Raw genomic sequence first — 21,796 nt, 5'->3', positions numbered from 1 at the left:
CTAATAAAAGCCATGTTTTACCCAATCTGACTTGACACATTTATTGGAAGAAAAGTTTGACATTTGCCTTTTTATTAAAAATCGAGCAAAATTAAGCCTGACTTTGAAGAAGTCAGGCTTCCACTGGTTGACTGCTAACGTCCAATAATAATCACGCAGGTGTACTGCCTCCACCACTACCCCACCTTCCAATTTATGTGCTATATTGTTGTTACTGTTGAGCTAACTAAGATTTCTCGTTCACGTTATGTGTATATTAAGGAGGAATTAGCTTGGATTCCCTAAAATTCCCAAATGTATAACCTCTCACTCGAAATGGACCATTCCTGGACTCACTGATTTCACAACGTTAATATCTCGGAAGTGACATTACAAGCTCATCACTGCTGCTGTCGCCATAAAAACAGCCGCTCACCTTAAATGTGACGCTGGGCTCTTCATTGAGGTTGACCTTCGTGATGATTCTTCCAGTTTCCTCCTCCACATCAAAGATGCTCCCACTGTACGGTGACCTGTCCAGGTCCACTCGGTAGCGGACAAAACTGGCTGGAGTACCCTGGAGGAAGGAGAAAAGGTGCGTCAAATTTATTATGTTATGTAAAATGTATTCAAGCCATCAGGGTATAACAATGTTGTTTATTTAGGAATACAGCTTGATTTTATTTATTTATTTATTTTTTTACATTGGACCATTTCATCATGCTGAAATGAAAATGTTACCCTTCTCTCTGTTTGACCTAAAAAAATTACCCTAATGTCTCACTCCCCTCATCAGACACCTAATGTAAACTCACTGCTATTCATTGATTCGGGCCTCTTCCCTTTCATTTGCAATAAAAAACTTCTCCATTAAACTCACCCTTCTAGTCTCCAGAGCAACACACTTACATTCATTAGCGAGAGCCTGGACTTTAATATGACCCTTTGATTAAGATTAATCACGGTTCCTGATTACTAATCATCTCTATAGCTTATCTTATTCCAGTTTCATCCCTTTGGACCTCGAATTCAGTCTTATTTTTAATAAGCTTTTTGCAGCTGTGCTCCCTTGCCTGAACTGATTTTATTCCTCAGGGACGGGGTAAAACCTGGGGCTAGAGAGAGGTAAATCCTGTAGTAGCAGTGGATCCCTCGGGAGGCTTACTCACACAAATGTGTCTCTAAGAGGTTACAAAACTATCAGAGTGAATTCACTAAGGGGATTCTCAGAAAAAGGGCCTCATCTCTAAAAGCTCTTCAACTTGTTTTCTAACATGTAATGGAAAAGATGTCAGGACAGGATCATTAATAAAAAAACACCTCCCAGAGAAGGATCTAATACAGTGGCTACAGTGTCGGTAGCAGAGATGGTTAAATGCACTTTACTCAAGGCTAAACACACAGTGCAGTCAATAAGAGCAGTGGGCCTCTAGTTCCTCCCACTTGTATTATCAGTTTGACCTTTGAAACCCATACTATGTCTAACTTTGTCCTTTGTCATTTTCAGCTGTACAGCTCCTTTTCTTGGCTGGCATTCGACTTGAAGACAAAAGTTCAACTGCGATTCCTAACACTATGTAAAACCAAATAAAACACACTCATTTACAAAAGAAATGCTGATCCTGAGCTCATGTAGTAATATCCTTTACACAATCATGTGTTCACAAAGTGGTAAACCTCGCTCCATCCTCGCTTATGATCGAGTGAGCCACTTATTTATGTCTACACATCGTCCCAACTTTTTTTTGATCTGGGTTGTAGTACTATGGCAAAAATAATTCTTTCTTATTGCAACTGAGAGCAAAATATGAAAGAAATAGTTTCAAATGTACTTTTTGATTTGCTTGTATTTCTTTTCTAAGAATTCAACTCTCTTTAATATAAAATAGTCAGTTCATGAATTAAAGAACAAGCTCAGAAGCTCTGGGAAGCTCTGAATGATGCTTCAGAGGCACTCGACTTGAGCCGAGCTTGAGCTGAGGGTGTAAAACAGCAAAGGCAACGCATTAACACGGTTTCATTCGGTAGTGTTGTGAAATGATTAGGGCCTGATTCAAACGGCAAACTTTTCTCTGCTCTGATGAACAACACGGCAGAAGAAAAAGAAACTTTATTTTTCACTCACATACAAAAGACTGAAGACGTGCTGAAGAAAAAAGCCTCTCACTGGAATGTTTGTCTTCATGGTTACCTCGTCTCTCGTTCAGGTTGATATTAACATTTACATTATATTATTATTGTATTTACATAAAAATAGCATCACTTTTTAAAGCCTTTACTATCACTTCTCCCGGGTGGATGAATACTACGCCTTCTTTCCAGAATGTACACACTCAAAGGTATGAAATGGTGCAGGAAAACATACAAAACACGCACGGCTCGTGTTCGTCACGTAAAGACTTGGTGCCACAGAGAGTCTCTTCCTCTCTTTCTTTTTTTTGTGTGTGCAGGTTTTTGTGAGCCCATGTAATTGAGAGTGAGAATGTGTGTGCACACATTCGTGTGTGTTTTTAGCAAGCGCTAGACTACGCTCTGTTCCATCAGAGGTGTCTATGACAGGCATCCTGTCAATAAAATTCTTTGAGCTCCCAAATCCAGGTCAATAAGAGACTGGGTTAGTCGGCTCCTGTTCGGAAATCTAATCCCTCTGTCTGTCAAACCACTTTGCAGAGTCACTCTCATGTCTCACTCGCTGCCACTGGGCTCATGGTAATATAATGATGACTTCCTTCTTATTATTTGTGTTGCAGAGCTGCTGGATATTTTCTACTGTACAAGATTTCTCTGTAAGAAGGGTTCAGGGTAAAATCCTGCATCAAAAGGCACAGCTAGCAAGGTGGAGAGGGGATGGCAGGAAAAGCAGGAGGAGGGAGAGGCTTCCTCTGAGAGGGGAAGTGAGATGTACAGCAGTCATTGTGCCGCTCTGGAGATGTTTTATCACCCACAGCTTGGGACTGACAGGCATCCATATCCCTCAGCGTTTATGTGCTGCAGAGAGCACACAAGCCCAGCCAAACCCGGTGAGATCTAACCAGCAGGAGGGCCACTAATAACAGGCATCAGGTCCACTCGTACAGGACTCTTCTCAAAAACACATTCACAAGTGGAAGCTACAAGGACAAGGCAGGGGAGTCTGAACTTTGAAAATAATAATAATAAAAAGCCTCCATGTGTTATAAGAGAAAAGGCTGGTTTGGTGGAGTCTCTATAAAGAAGAAGAAGAAGAAAAAAATGAAAGAAAGAGAGGATGTGAGCACGAAGCCTGGTGACTCACCCAGTGCAATAAAATATTAAGGTGGGTGGCACTGCCAATGAAGAAGTTCAGCCGAGGTGAACGACGCGGAACCAAACGTTCTCAGGACTATCCTAAATATACATGTTATGCTACGAACCAACGCAGCGACTACTAAAAAAGTCATGTGATGCATTCCCACCCCACAAAATAAAAGTTTTGGATTGCTCCTGTGTTGCCTCCTCTTAGTCATAAAATTTCTAGTCTCATAGGGTGTAACAATTTCTCTTCTGCATTGTGTTATTTTGTTCCTTGGTTTGCAGACAACCCCTCCCACCCCTCACCCTTCCAAAAAAAAAAGGAAGAGAAAAAAGAAAAAAAGATCTTCATAGCTCCAGTCCCAGGAGGACCTGCTCAGATATAGTAAGGTAAAGGAGTCTGAGGAAACACATCGCTGTCTGAGGCAACTGGTAGATGACTCATACAAGTGAAGATGCTAAACAAGACCCCCTTACAATAAATACACACGGCACTGTAGCTCTAATGAGAGCATCTGAGTATTGAAAACATCTTCAAAACGCGTCGTGTCAAATGCTGCGGCTGAAATTTGTTGATGTTCTCAGAGCAACATGTAGCAAAGAGGTAAAAATCACCGAGCAAGGCTTTTATCTGTGCTGCCTTTATTAAAGACACGACATGCTCCGTGTGCTTTGAAATTTAACCACCAATGTTGTACACATTGCATATTATAAATATAAACTTGTGTGACAGATGGATTTTTTTTTATACTCACTGGAGGGTCTTGGTCCTCTGCAAAAACGGAGGTGATGACTGTTCCTTTCTCTGCATTGGGCGCCACCATGCCCTTATACAGGTCTTGGCTAAACACGGGGGAGAAGTCATTCATGTCCTAAAAACAAAAGAGATTCCATAAATGAAGGCGTATTACTTGTGCACTGGACTAATTTGTAACTGAGGCTGGCTTCTGTGTATTCTACTGCATCTTTTGCTGATGCCGTCTGCATGCTGAAAGAGTAATATTATAGCAGTGCAGACTATGCAGCTGCTGCTTTGTTTGATTTCAGCAAACGCTTCCAGCAAGTTATTGTGGATTCAGGCAAATTTTCCCACTGCAGTAATTCACCATGCCCCAGGCTTTGTCCATGCACTTTAAGAACTGCGCATCTGAGCTGACTGAGATCACACATAAACACAAACTGTAATCACACCATTACAGATGAAAATAATCCATAAATATTTTAAATTAAAGTGCTTTGAAATATAAAATTAGATCTGAACATACAAAGCACTGTGGCTGACTTAATGACTTATTAAAGCTAAAAGTTATTGTATTGTACAAATTGACAACATTTTCATTGTTTTCCAAATCCTTCATTAACGCAATGGTAATTAATCCACACATTTAACTAAATTGTGACAAAATGATAATATCTGTAATACTTTCTTGAACCAAACAATAACCATGAAGATGAGAAAACATGCAAAGGCTGTGTCTCAGAGTCCAGTGACATCACCTGCATGACAGGACTGACAGGCTACAATAAAAATATATGGCATATGACAATATATGTCAGGTGGGCTCCTTGTCACTGCACAGGATTGCCAGCTGAAAGCCGACCTGTAGAGGCAGCTCAAGTTCCCAAAAACCATCACATTGACCACACTAAGGCCAGACTTGATCCTAATGTCTGAAACATCAACACTAGTGGTCTCGCTAGAGCTGACTGTATGATGGGAAGATTACATGCGGGGGGGGGGGGGGGGGGGGGGGGGGGGGCTGCACAGGCTTTGCCTGCCAGTCCCTCTACAGGGCTCTCGAGCTGGCATCACAGGACTGTACAGTAAAAAAAAACAAAACAAAACACTCAAAAACACCACCAAGGCTGCAGAGAAGGCATCCAGATAGCTGTGGGTCAAAAGGGGGGATCTGTGGAGCACACAGGCCACTTGGACACAAGCCAGGCCCTGAACAACACCAGCTGGGTCACTCGGGTGAGGGTGTATGATTGTTTAACAGACCCGATGAAAAACTGATGACCCCAGGTTATATCAGTGATGATGTGGCACGGTGGACTAGTGGTAACACTGTCGCCTCACAGCTAGAAGGTCCCGGGTTCAATTCCTGCCTGGGGGCGTGTCCTCCATCATGCCCTCGGTGCCTGCTGCCCTTTATCTTGAGGAAAGGGGCCTTTCTGTGTGGAATTTGCATGTTCTCCCCGTGTTCACCTGAAGTATCCTCCACAAAAAAACCCCACTAAAAACATGCAAGATCACCACCTGACCAATGGTGACAAGAAGGAACTGGGTCCCCGGGCGCCGCTGTCGGCTGGCAGTCCACTGCTCCTGGTCTGCCGCGAAGGGAAGGACTAACCAGGATTGGTTAAATGCGGATGAAACAATTTCACCAAAGCATGGCACATGCATGTAGTGTTGTCGTGTTCACTGAAGCATGGCATATGCATGTTGTGTTGTGTGTGATCAATAAAGTAAATCTTAATCTTTATCTTAATCTTATGTGTTCAGGTGCATCGTAAGATGTATGTGATATCTATGTGCGATATCGGGACCGCTGCCCTCTTTTCCCATGTTTTCTCTCCTTGAACCCCCCCCCCCCCCACAGGCGATGAAATCATATTGTCGGGCTTCAGTGAGATCAGGCTGCTGACGCTTGCCACATGTGGGAGCTTCGCTACTGCTTTAATCACCTTCTCCCTGTAAATAATGCACAGCGGAGCTCTACCATTTTATGGGCCTGCGAAGAAATGAAATCTTGTTAACTGTGCAACCCTTGCTTTGCTTTGTGAGAATGTAAACTCAGTGAGCCATTCACACATCTCTCAGGAATAGCTTAAATCTGTAGTATAACAGCTGGAGCCCGATCTTCCTTTCTCTTGGCTTTTTACGTTCCGCTGTTTGGACTGAGCCACAGGTAACAGTATGCGTTCTAGAAACTCAGTGGTGGAGGGCAGCCTCACTTTGATCTATACACAGGTTTAGTGTTTCCTAGCAGAAAATCTATGATCAAGCTCTTACTTTGAACAACAAAGCGTGATCTTTGTGCTGCAAGTGTTGCACAGACACAAACGTGTTTGCTTGAAACATGCATGTGCGATGCGTGCACGCACACGCTGTTTCTCTGCCCATGCACATACGGACACAGACAAACACACATGGGTCCTGAAGCAGGAGAACAGAAGAAGAAGTTTGGGACACTCATTCAAAACAAGACACACAGGACACTCAATCCATCACTGCAAGGCATCCGACGAAAGAGACAACAACAAAACAATACAAGGGGAAATCAAACACAAGCGACTTCAAATAGCCCTCTGGAGGTGTTACATGAAGAGGGAAGTGGAATCAGTGGAATAAGCGCTATAGTCTAGTCCCCTGAGAAGCCTGCGTGAATCCATTAGGCTCATTCTAATTCATGTCTGCCATTTCAAATAACAGACATTGGTTTGATATCAGTGGCTGTGCGATGCCTTATCCTATCAAACGTAGTTCCTGAGTGACAGCGCGAACACTGCAACAAAGCGTGTCCTTATCGGAGGACGAACCTCATTCTACAGGTTGGCAGAGCATGCGGCGAGCCTGCTCGAATAAGCTTCAGCGCTTCCTCCCATTCAGCGGAATATGGAGAGCTTAAATCTGCAGACTTTGAGACAGTCACTAGGGGGAAGCCTGAATTCATACACAGAGATAAATGCGAATACACAGATTTTGAGGCACAGAATTTCTCACAGAGCAAAAACACGCACCCATTAACACAAACAAGCACTCACATATAGACACATGAATAGTATCACAACACTAGGCGTCTAATCCTGTCGTTGGGATTCAGCTGTTAATCTCTTGAAAGGTTGTAAAGGGAATACAAGCTGCTGAAAAACCTGACATAATTGCTGTCACAAAGCTAATGAGTCATTCAGATCTGAAACGGCACAGTGTGCAAGGCAGAAGCACCTATCCATCAAATTGTCTGCGTCCTGATGATGCGACAAGGACAAGCAGGTCAGGAGGCCACAATGTGTTTTACAGAGGAAACGCACTCAGCTGTGGCGCTGCAGAACATTGAATTTCATGTCACAAAACCAGCGCAGGTGCAATACTGTACAATAAGCCCGCAATCCCCTTTTGCATTGTGGCAAGCTATTACTCCTGTAAAACTCTGCTAATGACTCACCACATATTCACTGCCAGTGCTGCAGCTCCTGAGGGACAACAAGGATAGATGGAAAGAGAAAAGACCACTGAGAGGTTGTGGCGGGCTGACTGTCCGGGGGGCTCTTACCGTGATGCGGACCGTGACGGTAGCTTGCCCCGGGGGCATGACCCCTCCTTGGTCGACAGCTTCCACCTGGAAAGTGTAAGAGGCCCCCATGCCCATAGCTGCCAGGTTCTCAAAGTCCAGGGTCTGCAGCACAGCTAACTCCCCTGTGACAGGGTTCAGAGAAAACAGCTGTCTGGCCGATTCAGTCTTGATCCGATACGTGACATTGGAGAAGAGGTCTGAGTCCACCGCCTGTGAGAAGGACAAGGAAGGGGATGAGTGGGAAAAATAATTACAATACATTAAAGGCGTTGGATTACACGTGTGGAGAAGTGATAGAGGAAGGCAGAGCCACATATATTTTCAAGATTATCCATATACAGAGATATAAGCACTGGCTGTGGACAATGAATATTAATGTATCCATTTTAATTTTGCTGCAGGGGTTACTTACATCAATCATTAATACGTTCTGATTAAATTAAACCACTAAGGAAAGCTGAAGATGGTCCTCACTGCATAATATCACAATTCTCAAAGCAGATATAATTTGCAAAGGCTACTGCGATAGGAGGCGATGAGATGCAGTATATGGATGCTGAAACACAAACGCAACATCTATTGGAAAGTAGAAATAGTCAGGTTCAGGCAGGAGGTTTCAAGCCACCCAACTGTTACTTTTCTCTGAGTTTATCTCACTATCTTCTGCTCTTTTAGGTGTCTTGCCAGCCACCCCCGTCCATTTAGAGTTGAGGTGATGTTGTCTGGGAGATTAATGGTGTCACCGTGTCACTGTCACTCACACCCCTCACTCTCAGCCCTCAACCCCCTGCTTCTCAGCCTCCCCTCTTGCTTTATCTCTCTCTGGGAAATGTCACTCACAATATGGGAGCAATTATTTGCCCCTCCTCTCTGTTTTTGCCCTTCATGCGCACGGTTTCCCTAAACCTCACTTCAGTGCAAACACGTGCATCAACGTTTGACTCTACCCAAAGACAGATTCCACTAAGTTGACCAAAGTTTTTAAAAAATTGTGGAGCATTAATGTTGATCAGGACTGATGAAAACATTATCCTCTATTAAAGCCTGATTATGACTCTAGCTTAAAGTCTTACTTTCTTTGAGACTAAAAGCTGTCATGACAGGTTTCTTTTTGCCATGTTTATCACGCTGTGGATGTTTTTGTCTGTGTAAATGTTTCTGTCTGGAAGCATTTGACACTTTGAATACTAAATTGCCAGCATTTTAAGTTAAAGATGCTAAAAGCCTGTTACAACAACTGGTTGCAAGCACCTGCGCTGCATTATATAAAAGGAGACATACAGGGACAGAGACAGAGAGAGAAAACAACTTTTGGCAATAAACACATAAATACTCACGCTTAGCTTCAGGACCACAGTTCCCACAGGGCTGTTCTCGGGCACATTCACCACATAGGTTTCCTGGGAGAAGACTGGGCTGTTGTCATCGATATCCATGACCTGGATTGAGAGGGTCAATGTGGTCCGTCGTGGATCCACCGCCCCATCTGAGGCTTCAACCACCAGGTCATATTGGCTCCTAAGCTCTCGGTCAAGAGGCACTCTTGTGTAGATGCTGCCGTTAATGCTGATTATAAACAAGTCAGGATGATTCATGATCCGGTAGCGCACCTGGCCATTAGCCCCTGCATCTGGATCTGTGGCCTGGGGAGACAGAAAATGATCAGAGGGCTCCATTATGGGTATATAAATAAAGTCTTTGTTTCCCATGCATTATGAATATCTGGGCAGTTCGCCCATGTTAATTAACTGCATCCCCCTAAGACTTGGGGGTCTGATGTCTGACACTTTTTTGTGGTTTTTGCCTATACAGTTTTTTAAAAGAAATCACCATTAAACGTTGACAAGCTCCCAAAACAAGTTAGTGAACTACAATGGCCATAATTCACCGCACCTGCATATCTGCATTGTTTGAGTAGTGGTCTGTGCCAACACGCACTGAGCAGAGACAGCATGAAATATAGCCTGGATAATCAGATGGAAGCATAATAGTCAGCTAATGTTGCAGTGGCCATTATCTTACAATGGACTGAGAGAGTTTTCCTGCTGAAAAAAATGGGCCTGCTTAATGAAACATCAATAAAAGTCACCAATAAACCCCCTCCCCTTCCCAACGCTGCTGAAGTAAAGTGACAACCTGTAGGAACCACTGAGAATGCATTTACATATATGCAGAGAGGGATAAATATCCACCAATACAAGGCAAATGAACGACAGATTTTAAAACTGAAACGCAGAAGCCTTTCCCTTTAGGCAAATTGCAGCTGTTGTGAGTTTGATGTGATCCATTACGTGATCCATTAGAGCCTGGCTTTATTTTAACGCCTCACATATTTACATAGGATTCAGGTACAAAGCCATGTAAGCTGCAATGCCACAGCTGAGGCCAAACATCGCTCACACATTTGAGTTTACTGTTCTTGGTACTGAGCTTAAAGTCTTTGTCATTCATAAATACTCATCGGTGAGTTCAGAAGACTCTTTATCGTGTAAACTCTGCAGCCCATGAAAGGGAAATCACTGAATGTTAAAATATCCTATAGCATACAAGAGATTTTGTGGATAAAACACATAAAAACTGCAAAAAGGAAATGGTCAGAGCTTAGGAGAGGCACATGGTTCTATCCTGTGATGATCCTGCAGGGCTAAAACAAGTTATTTTACACACTCTAATTCCTACGTGTTTATGACAGGTCATTATTGTGCCTGTGTGTACTATACATGTGTGTCTGTGTGTTCTTAGTCTCCTGTGCAGTGGTAATTCTGTGTTGTATTTGAGAGGGAGACAGAGGGAGGAAGAGGGAGAGGGAGAAAAAGACAGAGGGAGATCAAGTCGCATTTCATCTCTCTGTTTGGCAATAATTTCTCAACCTCAAGTCAAGTAAGGACAAGGCAGCTCTGACAAACAGTGGAATAGGGAGGGGGGTGCACATACACATATGGTTGCTTAAAGCTGTCCCAAATTTGTTTTACATGGAGTTCCTGACAAATACTCAAAGCCAAGGCTACAAATTGGACCTCAGCATTAAGCATTGGACAAACAGACTAAAGCACATCATGCCAATATGTGCATAAGGATCACTACTTCTCTCCGGTGATTGCACAACAAACATTCTCCCTGCTCCTTGGCTTGAAAGAGGTGTAATCCAATTAATTCACAGCCAATAAAATCAAATAACAAATCTGCATATTTTTTTGCCTGCAAGAGCGGTATGTATTATAATGGTATTATAAAGGTCTGTGCAGGTTAGGCCAGTCCTCAGGTCTCACGTGACCTGCAGCAGATGCTGGCATTCATGACAAACTCAGGTGGTCATGTTGTAATGCACGGCAGTGATGGAGAATGTAAAGCTTTTCGTCTGTGTGTCGAAGTTCGCCAAATCATTTGCACCAAATCATTTTGGTCTTTTCTTACTATTTGGCATTTAAGTCTAAACCGAAGTCAGTGTTGGCGAAGCTGCTTTGAATGCATAGCTTTGTAAGCTATTACTTCACACTGGTAGAAGATGAACTACAGCAACTAAAGCTACTCAGGGGATAAAGATGTAGTTTGGTTAACTAAAGCTACTAAGAAAAAATGAATTTACAATACACATGTGACACAAAACATATAATACAAAAAAGTCACACGCCAGAAAAAGAGTTTATTGCAAAAACTGGGAAAATAATGAGAAAAAAAAAAAAAAATAAATAAATAAAATCAGTCATTTCCTTTTATGGTCTTAAATTGGTTGTAGTTTCAGTCAGTAACTACATAAAAAATTGCAGGAAAGTCAATTAGCTTAATTACGGTTCAGCTCAACACCAACACTGATGAACTCATGTCCTCTTCACACTGTAACAGTCTTTACGGGAAGCTTTGAATGACTCTTTTAAACAGGACTCATTCAGTGATGGTAACTGGCACAGACTGGATTTTAAGCTGGTGGTCAGGCCCAGTGCATTGACTGTGGGAGCAACAGAATGTCCCGCAGGTGCGTATGGTCATGGCACAATAAGCAGCTTGAGCAGGTGGCCTCAGTCTTCAAAAAACAGGCTTATGCAGACCTCTAATTTGTAGTACCTGAGAAATTCTGTCTCCTCTGTGCACTACCAGCCCCGGTCAAGTGTTTTCTTTACTTTTTGCACTGACAAAAGAGCATATTAATCTTGCTGTGGATGATTAATTCTGAACCCTAAAATTGAATTGCTCACTTGTATACTGTAGGCCGTCTCGCTACACCCTGGACACAGTGTGTTTTAGAAAAAATAAAATGAGGCACTGACGTCGCCCTCTCAAAAGAGGTGTGATAACTGTGTGATAACATGTGCGATGCAGTGTAGCAGTGCTTGCAAATGTCTTCACTTACAGAACGGGACTCAAACTCAATCAAGGAATCTGCCTGGCAAGAACATAAATGTTCAATGTTCAACAGCCTCTCTAATTAGCAACAATTCAACACGATGCTTCCATGATGTGGCTGACATGACTGCTAATTGATTTATCCTCCGGTCATCTGCATGCTCAGATTAGGGCTCCCTGCTATGAGCAGAGAGAATCCAAAACGCTCTGGGGCTAGCATTAAGCTACTTAATAGCATTATGCATTTGCACTGCAGTCATCTTCACCGTTGGCAATAGCCTGAAGCCTTGCGGTTGGCTGCATTATAACTCCTTCTCTGCAGTTAAAGTCAAAGTGCCACAGGAAAAGATTAAGTGATTTTACAGTAACACATCACATTCAAATGTGAAATTATTGATTAAACACAAAAGTGTTTTGTAGACAGTGAGCTGCACAATACTGTTCTGACTGGGAAAACATTTGCCCGGTAAGACCAACTCGTGATGCAGTTGCACACAAAGCTAATCAAAAACATATCCACATCACAAAACATTACTCAGACTAGAGATCTGGTAGCGCAAGAACATCTGTCAGCCTATCAGGACAGGTGATGAAACAGAGAGAAATACTTAAGTGGTGTAAGTTATGTGACAATACTCTGCTCCAAACTTCTTGCCTTTCCCATTTTCTCTTTCACCAGCGGGAAGTGGACTTCAGAAAGTCATCAATGTCAGGTGTGTCCCCACAGTGTGCAAAACTCGACAGATCTGAGTTGCAGCATCTCTTTCCCTGCACACATTCCTTTTGCTTTCACCTCTGATGAACTCTTTTATTGATTAACCAACCATTCAAAATTTGGTCTTCCGTCTCTGTTGCACCCCACGTTTGTACAGTCTGTTTAAATAAAAAGACCTAAGTTTTCTCCCTCTGCATTTCTATATTTATCCCTCTTGATTGCCTATGCACCTTGTGGTTGACTTAAAGAGGCTAAGTGAAAGTTAAGAAAAGGGGCATTACAACACATTTACATTACAGTCATTGGCACTTAGAATCTAAATGCCACATGTCTTTATTATCTAATTGCTGTAATTTATTAAAATACAGCCCAGAGCAGAGCAGAGTATGAGTAGTCTATCTTCTTTGCACCTTACCCACAACTATAAAAATCATAGAGAAAACATCAATCCATTCCAAAATCACTTTACAATTGTGTTATTAATGTTACGGCACAAGTGTTTTCTTGTTTTGCAGTCTCACCCTGAAGGGTATCGTCTCCTCAATTACTGTGCAATGAGCATGATCTCTTGAAATGCAAGCACGCGCCCCTTGCATGAAAAATGAGGAAAAAGGCTGCAGATGGACACAGAAAGAGCAGGTTGTAATTTGTGTCTACTATAAATACACTTAACTGTGATAACTGTGTTCAGCTTCTTACATGGATTATTTTTTAATCAAACTTTCCTACTGCACATTTTAATTGAGGCAACTCAAAGTGCTTTACAAGAGGCACAAAAATCAATTAAAATAACATTTAAAACAACAATGAAAAGGAATATAAATCAAAACATTGTAGAATAAACAAAATAAACTAAATTTTTGTTCTTCATTGTTACTAAACAGCTTCAAAGAAGAAATAAATGAATTTTATAAAGGCAGATGAATTTTTTTTTTTTTAATTTAGATGTGAAAAGGGCTAAAGTTGGAGAGAAGTTGACCTTGTCTTGAGTATTGCGCTTGAAGTTGATGCTGCTGTTAGTAATGCCATGATGATATTGTTATAGTGGTAACAAAATGAATCTGTTCATTCATTTTTCTCCATTAATTCAAACTGTGATAGAAGGTTACCTCCCGCATTGACAAGATGCCAGCGTCCTACAACTGGGTGTCAGTTGTAGGACAAGGACACCCATGTCCACGTAGGTGATGTGACAGGACGTAAATATATCACGTTGAGCTCTTCAATGCGTTTTCAATATCAAGCCAAAACTAATTGAATCAATTATGTGCAATATAGCCAAAACATGAACCTTTGTTTGGACTTAAAAGCACATTTAGACCACCAGGAAGACAGTTTAATGATTGAAAAGTTGGCATCATATGCTCAGTTCTTCCAGTTCAGCAGGTTTCTGAATGAGCTGCAGTTTAATGGTTTTTGGAAAGACCAGATAACATACAGCAGCAGTCCATCCAGCATGAGATGAAGGTACGAATGAGGACGTGGAAGTTCTAATTCTCGCTATTTGTTTTCCATGATCAAAGGAATTACAGTGTTGATATGCTGCTAAAGGATATAACCACAACAGGTGAGACTTTGGATGAGTGGCTTCCAGATGTGAACGTGTAAATGCATGAATGTGATCACAGCATTCCTGAAAAAGAGCATCATCTTCAATGAACACCCTGACTAAATAAAAGAAAAGACAAAAGAAAAACCTGTGTTGTGCTGAGGATGTGCTTTCTTCCTGAGATTTTCTGAAACACTGCTTCATTGAAAGAGAAAAAAAAGCCTCTGTTGCTCCTTGATCAGCTACAACAGACTAAGCTGTAGCCTTTCTATGAGCGTGTGCATGGAGAGCAGGATTGTGTTGAGCTAATGTACTTTTTCTTTCAGTCGGGAAGGCAAGCCTCGGCTCAAGTTGGCACGGCGCCAGCTGAGAAAACCTTCTGAGGCAGGGAAGAGAGAGCGACGGTGGGGGTGGGCTAAGCCTCAGTCTAGCTGCTGGCTGCATTTGAGAGGAAACATTTAGGAGTGAGACTGAAGGTGGCTTTACCTCATGCAAACACCAAGCTTCCTTCACATGTCCTTTTGTCTTATTTCACACTTCATAAACTCACAACATTTTCTGGTGGTCCATTTTATTACCCCTTGAAAAATGTAATGGGATTCCTAATGTTGAAACTATATATCCCGAGTGGTGACAAATGTGACTGATATGAGCGCCTGTTTACCCTCGGTAATTTTTTTGTTTGCATACACAACGACAAGGACGGGGCAGGGAAATTAAATGAAACACAACCGAACACTTTAATCAAAATGTGCTTCAGTGACTAACAAAATTTCAAAATAAGATAGATAAAAGTTGAAAGCCACAAATGAAAATATTCTAGCTACATGCAGACAGTGTTGTGAGCTACAACACATCTCGTGTGTGAGCTACATCTCGACTGAGATACATTGATATGTCACACAGCACAACAATGCAACCCACTAACGCAGGAATTATCCAATCTACTGCACATGCTCATTAGTTTGGATATCTCATTATCAAACTAATTACATTCATTTATTATCAAACTTATGTCTTCACTATCTTACTGTGGACCATAATTATTCCATTTTACTTTTCTGATATTTTGAACATGCATCAAAGAGCAGTGGCTGAGACAACTTCCAATCTCAGAGCAAACTCTTTCAGTAACGTAACAATACAGTCTGATTTTGTCATCTCACCCAAACTCCCCCTACAACCTCCCTAAATTTCCCCTGGTTGGGCTGGATTTTATTGCCTCATCTACCACATTTTGAGAATTTACTGTACGTACTGTACTGCATTGTGCATGTCATTACTCCATGATTAATCTACTAGCAAACATCCGGCCAATTAATCTACAGTAATTAGAAAAGTCTGGCTGCTCAGTGGTGCTGAACCAAGCCAGTCAATGGGGATGCAGCTCTGACGGACAAATCTGTCAAATAACTTTGACCTTGTTGGAAAATGCAAGTTTTTTAATGACCAGCAACAATGAGCAGTGAGGAACATTTGTGACTTTATGAGGGAAGGACATGTGGACATACAACAGTGAAAAGATCCGATGTGATCTACTGTGGATGGCTAAAAATGAGAGGATGTTGGTGAAACAAGTCCACACCTGTCTTATAAAACATCACACTTACCCTGACTTGGCCCACGAACAAATTGGCCTCTTCCTCTTGGACGGTAAAATTTGTGGGTAAGGTGAGGTCAAACTCAGGGTCGTTATCGTTGACATCAGTGACGACTATGTTCACAGTGGTAGTAGATGTCTAAAGAAAAAAAAATGAGGGCAATAAAGACCAATGTTATTCAGTGTTCCTTTACAGTATATTCATAAGTCCAATACAAAGACCATAAACACAGCATAAACCACAGAGACACAACAATATTTCTGGATAATCATTGGCGTAAAATGTGGAGAAAACTTTTAAATTAGATTGACTCGCTAATAACAAATAATGATTTTTTAAGCAAGCAAGACAACAAAAGGTATTTTAAAAGCAAGAAGAAAACAGAATGCTGTAGAGAGACAGCACAGATTAGCAGGTGTATTTTAAGGAGTGGGAACATGAGTTTTCATGATGCATAAAATGTACCCAGCTTTTCTTTTATTCTTTACTTTACAAACAGTAGAACAGCAGTCACACATGAGTAGACAGTAATAATGGGAAACAAAAGAAAAGAAAAACAACAAACGCTAAGCTGTAATTGCTGTCAGAAACTTCCTGATCAGGAAACAAATGGCATTTAAAGACAAAATCTGTAAATTTCAGAAAAGATGACACATGTTGGAAAGCAGTGAAAATGTCATCAGCCATCAAGATAAACTGAAGACAAATGTATGATTGCTTATGTGAGGAAGTTAGGAGGCATTGCCAAGTGGGTAAAGCATGATTTTGCCCTGGAAACTGGTTCGCCCATCGGAAAAGGGGGCCCTGGTAGATCTGGTAGAACTTTCCCATCACCAGTGTACCGCCATTAACCTTCAAACAATGACATAGTGCACACACCTACAGCACTCCTATAAATCAGCACAGAAAAAATGGCTGAATATGCACTATCTATAATCTCTCAGTGCATTGGGATGAAGCTGTATACAAATAATGGCGTAAATGGTCTCCTTTGGGGGAGGAAGGATGGGTGGGTTGTGGGAGGAGTTGGCCTTTGCAAGAAAAAATACTTCCCAGAAGACAGCTGTTTGAAGTTGCCCTGGCAGATGAGACATTCAGCAGCACATGTCACGCAGGAAATGGCCTAGTTAGTGTCACCTTCATCTCGCCGTCTGTTGGGAATTCCTTCACCATTGTTGTTTTCTTTGTTCTAGCTTCCGAGACATACATAATCAGTCCTTTCATGTCGGAACCGACATGGCAAACCGTGTTGAAAACCATCACACTCCATTCGTCTTTCGCTCTTTTGCCTCTTAATACTAAGAGGACGCAGCTCGCCATCAGTGTGGCGATGGAATCTACTTATTTTTCATTTCACAGAAGACCTGAAGCCAATTAGCGTCTCCTTCCTGGCGTGGGTGCTCTTATCAAAGCCAAAAATCCTACCTCTATGGCCACGAGTGTGATTAATGAGCTGCTATTATTTATTTAACATAAAATAGATGGAGCCGTGTGATGTCTCGCCTTCTGTCCTCGCTGTCTGAAAGATCCAGAGGTGGCTGATGGGGCTTTGCCTTTCAAGTGACAACCCTGACCAGAGGCCACGTTGCAAGGATTGATATCATCAGGCTGTTAGGAGTCATGTTCTTGCTCCTTGGAGGGCAAGTAGAACAGCTTTATCCAGCATCCCTGGGTGAGTTTAGAGATCTGTGTCTGTGCTTGCCGGTTATGATTACAGCCTGCACCGCTGAGAATACAAATTTTAAATTAGTCACACAGATTAACACAATTTGCTCCGTGCACCAGAACAATGGATGTAAAAGTTCAAATTCAACAGGTATTGTGGAAAAAAAAAAAAAAAAAATTGTGTGTGCAGGTTGGACTTTACTTAAAAAGAAGCAGCACCGGGGGGAAGATGGCCTTGCTTCACTCCTTGTGTCAGGTTCCCATGGTTACCAAAGTTCTGTGCTAATTACACTTCTGAATCCCGGGTGTCCCCCTCTTCTTTTCTGCCCTCCCCCCTCCTGTGCTCATTTTGATCCTTTCCCTGTCTCCTGCCCTCCTCACAGCACTTGGTCTCTCTGAGTGAGTTCCTCACCTCCACCCCCCCGCAGCCCTTTACCCTCTCTCTCATTCAACTTCCTCGCTTTTGTGACAGCATTTCTTCTGAGCTATGACATTTAACACACACGAGTCAGTCAGTAATTCACTCTCTGGACAGGAAGCTTCGCACACACAGACACGCACACACTGCACAGGTAAAGGGCGTCAGTCTGAATGATCTGTCCATCAAAGAGCACCAGCTTGTGGTTACCTCATCCTGTGAGGTGAAGCCCCTCTTACACTCCTTGTTTATTTGCTCTTTTCTCTCTGACCCTGTCATTGTTCATCCCCTCTGCCCTTCCCACCCTAACTGTTACACTCTGCTCCTTATTTGAGCTTGTACAGTTCTGGCACACTCACAAATGCCGCGACATGCAGGTAGCAACATATGCTTCTTATATAGCACCACTTGACCACCACAAGTCATCTGCCAGCAGATGAGAAGGAGCTGCAGATCTGAGTGTTTATGCCTGTGCAGGTGAGAGGGGGGCAATCAACATCACTCCTGTGACAGCTCATCAGCTAATGTTCATTACCTATCACACACAGCATCTTAAAAGGGAAACCACATTTCACCTCTGTCTGGAACAGAGACAGCTGCAAAATCTGAGCCAACTGAGGTGAAGTCTAATTAAATTAAGATGGTTTATATGATTATCGGCTCTCGGCGGGAGACGAAGCAGCCAGCATTCACTTTTAGTTATAGAGTCTGCTGTTCCTCAAGGCTAAGTTACAGAGACAGCTTGTTGAATGTAAACACTCAAAAGACAAAACTACACGTGATGACATTGTTTTCGGAAGGAGTACTCCATCAATTTTACACTTAAAGATCAGTGATCACTTTAAATTTAGGTATACACATTCACCATTAAATAGTTGCTTATGAGCATGCATATTAATAGCATATTAGCACTCAATATGCTAATAATATACATACTAATGAGCAGCTACTTTAATGTTGAATATGTGTACCTCAATATATAGTGTTACCAGTGTACTAGTTAGTACTGCACAGCTGAGAAGGGTTGTATATGCTCTTCTGCAACTCTGAAAGAGAGTTACAAACTGGAAAAGGAGGTGGCCATTCAATAGACAAAGTGGGGCGGTGTTGGTTGCATGATGGGAAATTTAGGATCTAGTGTTTTTGGAGCTTGACCCATATGAGGAAATGAAAGTCTGGATGTCTCTGCTGCTTCAATTTTGACTAGTCTTTTTTTTAAATGAGTCACCATTTTTTATGGAGCACTCCTTTAAGCATCAGCTTTGCAAGTGGGATAGCAAGAGTGGGATTACTCCAAACCGCTGTGTGTGTGGATATTAAGAAAACAAGATATAACACTACTGCTTCTTTCCACTAGTTTGCAGCTATATGCATGCATCGGATTTGCTGTTGCTCTTATTCTTGACGCATTTCAGTGAATGCTGCTGATCCTTTGCCTGCAGAACTGTTATCTAATCTTAAAAGAAAGTCAGCATGTTATATAAATTATGTCGGATACAATGTTAACAATCCTTTGGCCTTTTAAAACAACACAAAACTGTTTGATATCTGCAGAACAAAACTGCCTTGATGGCTCAAACTAGCTGTAGGTAAAAAACACACCTACAAAATATACTTTTGTCAGATGTTAAGTTTGAACAGCAGGTATAAACATCCATTTGCACTACAAACAGTGATGGTAGACGCAGCACTGAGCGAGCACCATCCTGTGTTAGCAACCGACCAATGGCCCGAAAGCTGAACATCAGTCCTGTTTCACTGAATAAGTCCCACTAAGAAACTCAACATGTTACCAAAATCACAAAATTATACATAATTTCCACATACAGTATATGGATTTAGAGGACTTAAAGGTGTTGTGCTGGTTTGGCACAATGAAGTGGTGCTACTGACTCTTACTGCTACCACAGATCTTATAAATGTGTGACAGAACCAAAGGGTATTAAACGCTCTGGGTTCAAATGTACTATTAGATTTTCCAGGTTAATGAAGCATTTGGTTTCAGTGAGCCAAATATGAGCTAATAAGCTTGTATGAGAAGATCTTATTTGAGCTTAATGTGTTCAAAATGTTTGAGGATCGCCGACCCCCGAGGAATCAGGCCAATGGTTTAATAAAGAGCCTCACCCCTCCAGGGTTGCCATCAGAGGCGGTGACAATCAGACGGTACTGGTCTGTGGTCTCTCTGTCCAGAGGCTTGCCCAGAAGTAGAAGGCCAATCCTGCAGAGAGGGGCCAGAGAGGACACTTGTATCACTATTAGACACAAACAACAAGAGACATCAATACAACAACATCACAAAAAAAGGAACACAATATTGGGCTTTGTACAGACAAGTTCTCACATTGGTTCTTTCTGTCACTGCAGCAGCGATAGTTTTCGGTACTTTATCACTGATGCAATAGTGGATGATGGAGAAGGCTGCACTTCAGAGTTTATTTACCTCCAGATTAGACAGATTTATAAAACATGGTCAATGATAGAGGAGGATGAGTTTCGGGAGAAGAGCAGGTGGGTTTTTAAATGCTCCCACTCTGTCTTTCTCTCTGTGTAGCCTGCCTCTTGCTCCCAAAGCACATGGACTACAGACAGAAAGATTCATGTTTTCTTTCCAATGGCTGCAGCAGACACAGCGGCCCTCCTGCTCGTTCACAAGGTATAATTTGGCACTCCAGCATTCCAAACACAAAGTGTGGATGCATTCCCAAGCAGAACACTGAATTATCTTTGTTTGCACACACAGGCTCACAAAACACGTGAGCTCAAGCGCAGACACACACACACAAACAAACACGCACACACAAGCACACAGCATGCACAAAACAATTTCAGCGCCGCACACAGCAGAGACTCTGCTGGAACTGCAAATGGAAGGAAAGATGAATGCATCTGAACGCACTGCTAGATTAATGCCCGTCAATTCCCTGCTGTCCCTTTGCTCCTTCACATTTCTAATTTAAAGCTCCTTTGGCCAAACGGTCCAAGCAGAACCTGCCTCTCCGGCCCACAGCCGTCAAACCGCAGAGCCTCATCTTAATATCTGACAGGCAAATTACCGAAACCTCGCTTAACATTGTCTGTTTCTCTAATATCCTGCCTGAAGTTATGGTGAACATGCTGCTTTGAAACCAATACGTCTGATCATCGGCGATTCAAGAGGGCAAACACAGCTTTTAAAAACACAAATCAAATGCGTCACCATCCTTCACTGGCTGCTGTGCTCATGTTTATTTATGCATTCGCACAACAGTAGAAAATAGCTTCCTCTGTGCTAAATGAAGCTAAAGCTACGGGAAGCTTTGATGTGAATGTGATAATGAAGATATACAGTGATAATCGTCATAACTGCAGTGTTAATGATGATGTTCTTGATGGTGATAATTACAAAGATTAGAATGATTAAAGACACTTAGCCTGCCTGGGGAGTTTAGTCCCTACTACAGCTGAAGTGCTGAACTACACTTGAGCAGTTGGGTCGGAGAGGTTCACTGATCATGTGTGATAGTGTCCTGCCTCCTCTCCCCAGCAAACACAAAGACGTTGTCAGAAAGACAGGATGCTGTTAGCATCATATTACAGAGCGACGATGGTGCAGGCCAGAGGCTATCCATCCCAGTCTCACAGCCTGTTGGTCTTTCCTTCTGCTCAGATCATGTCTCTATATGGTTATCTGAATGTTGTATTCAGATGCAATAACTTTGATAGGATAACTCTCACTTAAGTGCATAAGTTGAAACACTTGTATTGAGTCTATTCGTGACTGCAGTGTCTGGCATCACGGGGCAATAAAAAGTGCACCCTCTCCTGAACTCCTTTTCAATTTCAGTTCGAATTTCACTTTGAAGAAAGACAATCAGCTGCCAGCTGGAACACAGGGCCACAAGGAGGCACTGAAAAAAGCTCATGTATCACAGCTGATGTGGTCTCTCAAAAAAGGTTTGGCTTCGAAGGGGAAGCTGT

The 21,796-nt window shown here is 42.2% G+C and overlaps 1 protein-coding gene across 2 annotated transcripts in view; it reads right to left on the bottom strand.

Annotated features, from left to right (window-relative positions):
- Positions 1-21,796, bottom strand: part of LOC139340921 (protocadherin-15-like) — a 189,849-nt gene that overhangs the window by 53,427 nt on the left and 114,626 nt on the right. For both annotated transcript variants that reach the window (XR_011602971.1, XM_070977057.1), the window contains exons 19-24: positions 19,964-20,057; positions 15,763-15,891; positions 8,885-9,190; positions 7,527-7,757; positions 4,005-4,121; positions 416-556 (exon numbers count right to left, since the gene is read on the bottom strand). Coding sequence is in view for 1 of the 2 variants with exons in the window: in XM_070977057.1 (XP_070833158.1) it covers positions 416-556; positions 4,005-4,121; positions 7,527-7,757; positions 8,885-9,190; positions 15,763-15,891; positions 19,964-20,057 (1,018 nt within the window). In the remaining variant the exon portion in view is untranslated. The remainder of the gene's footprint in view (positions 1-415; positions 557-4,004; positions 4,122-7,526; positions 7,758-8,884; positions 9,191-15,762; positions 15,892-19,963; positions 20,058-21,796) is intronic.

The sequence above is a fragment of the Chaetodon trifascialis genome, chromosome 13, assembly GCF_039877785.1.
Source record: "Chaetodon trifascialis isolate fChaTrf1 chromosome 13, fChaTrf1.hap1, whole genome shotgun sequence".
Lineage (NCBI taxonomy): Eukaryota > Metazoa > Chordata > Actinopteri > Chaetodontiformes > Chaetodontidae > Chaetodon > Chaetodon trifascialis.
Note: the sequence above shows the minus strand (reverse complement) of the source record. Positions and strands in the feature narration are given on the sequence as shown.